Consider the following 3,651-nt stretch of genomic DNA (forward strand, 5'->3'; position numbering starts at 1 on the left):
ACTGGAAGTTCCGATCCAAAACCGAATATTCCGGTAAAAACTTAACCGAAAGTTTCGATCCAAAACCGAATATTCCGGCAAAAACTTAACTGAAAGTTTCGATCCAAAACCGGATGTTCTGACCCAATGAATTTCCTAGCTCCAAAATTCTTCACTCTATGCCAATTTTAGTCATCAACAGTGCCTTACTGCCTTAAGGATTTATATGTTGGTGGCTCAAAAGCATTTTCTGGCCAGGTAGAGTGGGCAGTGCCTCATGTTATAAAGACAGCAATGTGAATCCATAAAGAAAAGATACCATCAGACATAACAGAACCACGACTTTCTCAAACAAAACCACTGATTATTTGGTATTACCAAAACTCTGCAACTAATGTCACTAACTGTACTCGCACAACATCATGGACTACATAAGCAGCAAGAAAATTAAAAATTACATTCATCACTTACATGGAACAAATCTTACATTGCTCATATGGATTGCTACTTATCTCTACGCCGTGCCATTGCTGGACTTTGGGGGCAAGAAAGGCTCCCACCATCCAAACTCGTATTTAGGGTATGGAGCTGTCCATTTCTCAGGCTTGTCAAATTTCAGCTCAACAGGATTAGAAGCCAATGCCTCTTCAACCGATTCTGCATCGAATTGGTCCGCTAAGACCCTGTCTAGCCTGAGCTTCATGAAACTGGCAACAGAAAAGAGAGTGAAATGAAGAGCATAAAGGGTTCAGTATTGCAGGCATGCTACTTTAACTGAGAAATAGAAAACCATACTATCAGTATCACTCTATCTGCAACCAAAAGATTAAAATGTATGCAGATGCTGATTAGCTCGGTGAGTCTTATGAATTATGATTAGTCATATTGATAGCAGCAAGAAAAAAGATGGTTGTAGCGATTTATACCATGTTGGCAAGCATGACAAGTCCACAAGGCAAGAGATGCACTGAGTCACAGACATCACACTTTTAGCAGTAGCATGTGTGGTCCAAATATGGTTGTTTTCATTTTCACTTTTCCAGTTTTTCCAAAATCACTCTATAGTTGTATCATGATCAGGTCCTAACAGTTAGTGAATTTGCAAGGAAAGGAAAGACATTGTTAGGCTCTACTCTGCAATATTATCAAGAATTCGTGATATAATCCAAGGATTCTATACATGAAGATAAAAGGGGAAAAATGCAGGAACACTCCAAAATTTAAAGAAACATCAAGCAAAACCTCGAAAATACGGTCATAAACTTCAGCGCTTATGTAGGATTGAACCATGTACAGGAAATGTGCCAGATGCAGCTAATTATACATTGGAGTGCACTGTGGATGTCACTTCCAGTCAATTTTGCAGTTTCTTCCACTGAACAATACGTGGGCAAACCTGACCAGTCACAGTAGCTAAACATTTCTCGTAATTAAAAACTATCTCTAAAAACATACTTGCATCTGAATCGACTGAAGTAGTCAATGTTCAGCATCCCTTTTTCTCACTGAGATAAGCATATTCAAAGGGAACTTGTTGATGAAAGTGGAACAAATATAACAATGTAGCAGGATCACCAAAGATAAACCCACATTTCAAGTGGGCGCCTTTGGTTGACAATGAACACATTATGGCTAGCAGGCCAGTAGCAATCAGATGCGAATTGCACGCATAAACCAATGCTGGATACAACAGCATGCAGGGTTCTGGCATTTACACTGGGAAGCATCCAGATTGCATGCTGTAACTGTATGTGATGCATGGCAAAGGCATATAGGCACGAGCGTACGGCACAACCATTCACTTGCAATTACTACCTGGCAAAGCATGCATTGGAGTGGTAATTAGCAATTTAGCATTGCTCGAGTCGATGGACGGGTACTTACGTGATCCAGTTGCCGTCGGTGGAGACGAGCGCGGCGGCGGGGCGCTTGAGGCGCTTGGTGATGCTAGGAAACCTGTCGAGGAACTTGGGCTCGACCACGAGCCAGAAGTCGCGCTCCTTGTCGCGCTCGGCGTAAAGGCGCAGCTTCTCAGCGAGCTGCTCCTGGAAGTGCTCCTCCTCGTCCAGCATGAACTTGGCATTCGCCACCAGGAAGTAGTACGTCTTCGGCCCCTTCTCCTGCTGGAATGCTAAGAAAATGACATGAGCGAGAAGTGAATTCTGCTTTTTTCTGGTGTGCAGAGCGAAATGTGAGGAGAGGTATTCAGGTGATCAATCGCGCTGTTGTTTACCTGCTCGGAAGGCTCCGAGGAGCCTTGCCGATCGGAGTCGACGGTGACGGCGCGGCGGAGGCTACCGAACCGCCTCGGCGGGATCGAGACGGCGACGGCCTGACGAGGCCGAGTAACGGGCGCCAGCCCGGCGCGGGAGCGGGGCAGCGCGGCCCGTGGCGGTGCGAGGGCCGCCGCGCAGGGGCGGAGGGAGAGCGTTGCGGGAGCCACCATTGGCTCGTCCTCTGCTGGGCTAGGCGCGCCGCCGCCGATGGAGTGACCGGAAGTGAAGTGGATTGGACAGCTCGTGCCGGAGAGGATAGCGGAGAGGGAGAGAGAGAGAGAAAGCCTTATCTGCACTGCACAGAGGGGATGTGCGCCTTGCTTGGCACTTGCAGTCGCAGTTTGTTTGCGTATTACACATCTTCAACTATTTTTTCTGCATTTCATTCTCTTCTTAATTCTTTTTTTTTTCTTATCACTAATAACTTTCTTAGTATCGGGTGAATTTGTTGTGCATGATCTTATGGCCTCGTCTGACATAATAAAAAATAAACCACATGAGTACTTAAAAAAAAAATTCGTTGGGCATAATCTTAAGACCAAAATAAACCACATGAGTACTAAACCACAGGGGATCGGTGAATTCACTCCCACCACCCAATCCACGTCCACGCTAGGGTGTTTGATCCTTAGTTTAGTTTATGTCATTTGGCAGTTGTTTGATAGGCTTGGATTGATACAGGTAGCTCTATATAGCATTATATACATGCATGTACTACTAGCTCATTCATGCTACAATCACAACACAAATTGTATGGCCAATATATTATCCTAAGTGATTGTAGCATAGTGTATCAACACAGTTGTAATGATAAAACTGAATTTTGATCGATTCTTCACCAAATGTAGAAGTAGAGCATGCTATATCACCCGCAAGGTCACAACTGCATGTCTATATGTGTGAATTCTTCCGATGGACTGACAGCTTAAGTGATTGAAGGGGATATGTGACCCACATGTCATAGTCTCTACCATATTGAATTGTGTAAAAATGTGTGCAGATTCAAAATGACATGCTCCATATATGTATTGTCATGTATGTGGATCTTGCTCTATCTCATTTTTTTAATAAAAATATTCATCAAACAATTGTCATGGAGTTGCATGAGTATTTGACATATTTGTTTAATTTAATGCAAGATCTTGTTCAATTTAAGTATTTGAAATATTTTTTTCATTGAACCAGAATGTGCTAGTATAAGATCATAACAATCAGTTTTATACAGAAAACAAATATGACTTAATAAAACCATACAAAGTACTACAATAGAAAACACATCGGACTGTCTTGACTTATTATCAATCACAAATATCTACTATTCTAGAGTTGAAAGACTGAAAGCATGACTAACCAGCCATTCAAATCCACTGCTACTGGTTTCATTATCTTCTAAAAG

The 3,651-nt window shown here is 42.8% G+C and overlaps 1 protein-coding gene across 2 annotated transcripts; it reads right to left on the reverse strand.

Moving 5' to 3' along the window:
• Positions 1-322: 322 nt before the first annotated feature.
• LOC133916171 (uncharacterized) lies at positions 323-2,592 on the reverse strand. Of its 2 annotated transcripts, none has more exons than XM_062359723.1 (3): positions 2,213-2,592; positions 1,864-2,099; positions 323-686 (listed from the first exon to the last, which is right to left on the reverse strand). In XM_062359723.1, the coding sequence occupies exons 1-3, from the start codon at positions 2,423-2,425 to the stop codon at positions 494-496; spliced, it is 642 nt and encodes a 213-aa protein (XP_062215707.1). In that variant the 5' UTR covers positions 2,426-2,592; the 3' UTR covers positions 323-493. The 2 variants fall into 2 exon arrangements, with proteins under 2 accessions (XP_062215707.1, XP_062215706.1); XM_062359722.1 differs by having other exon boundaries at positions 1,864-2,102; positions 2,213-2,591.
• Positions 2,593-3,651: the final 1,059 nt, after the last annotated feature.

This window comes from Phragmites australis, chromosome 4, assembly GCF_958298935.1.
Source record: "Phragmites australis chromosome 4, lpPhrAust1.1, whole genome shotgun sequence".
Taxonomy (NCBI): Eukaryota; Viridiplantae; Streptophyta; class Magnoliopsida; order Poales; family Poaceae; genus Phragmites; species Phragmites australis.

Bases quoted from the DNA above. Each gene is read 5' to 3' on its own strand.
- LOC133916171 (XM_062359722.1), bottom strand. From the start codon at position 2,425: ATGGTGGCTCCCGCAACGCTCTCCCTCCGCCCCTGCGCGGCGGCCCTC. The intron at 2,103-2,212 runs GTAAACAACAGC...TTAGCATTCCAG, and splicing joins CCTCGGAGCCTTCCGAGCAG to CAGGAGAAGGGGCCGAAGAC. The intron at 687-1,863 runs GTAAGTACCCGT...TTCTGTTGCCAG, and splicing joins ACCGACGGCAACTGGATCAC to TTTCATGAAGCTCAGGCTAG.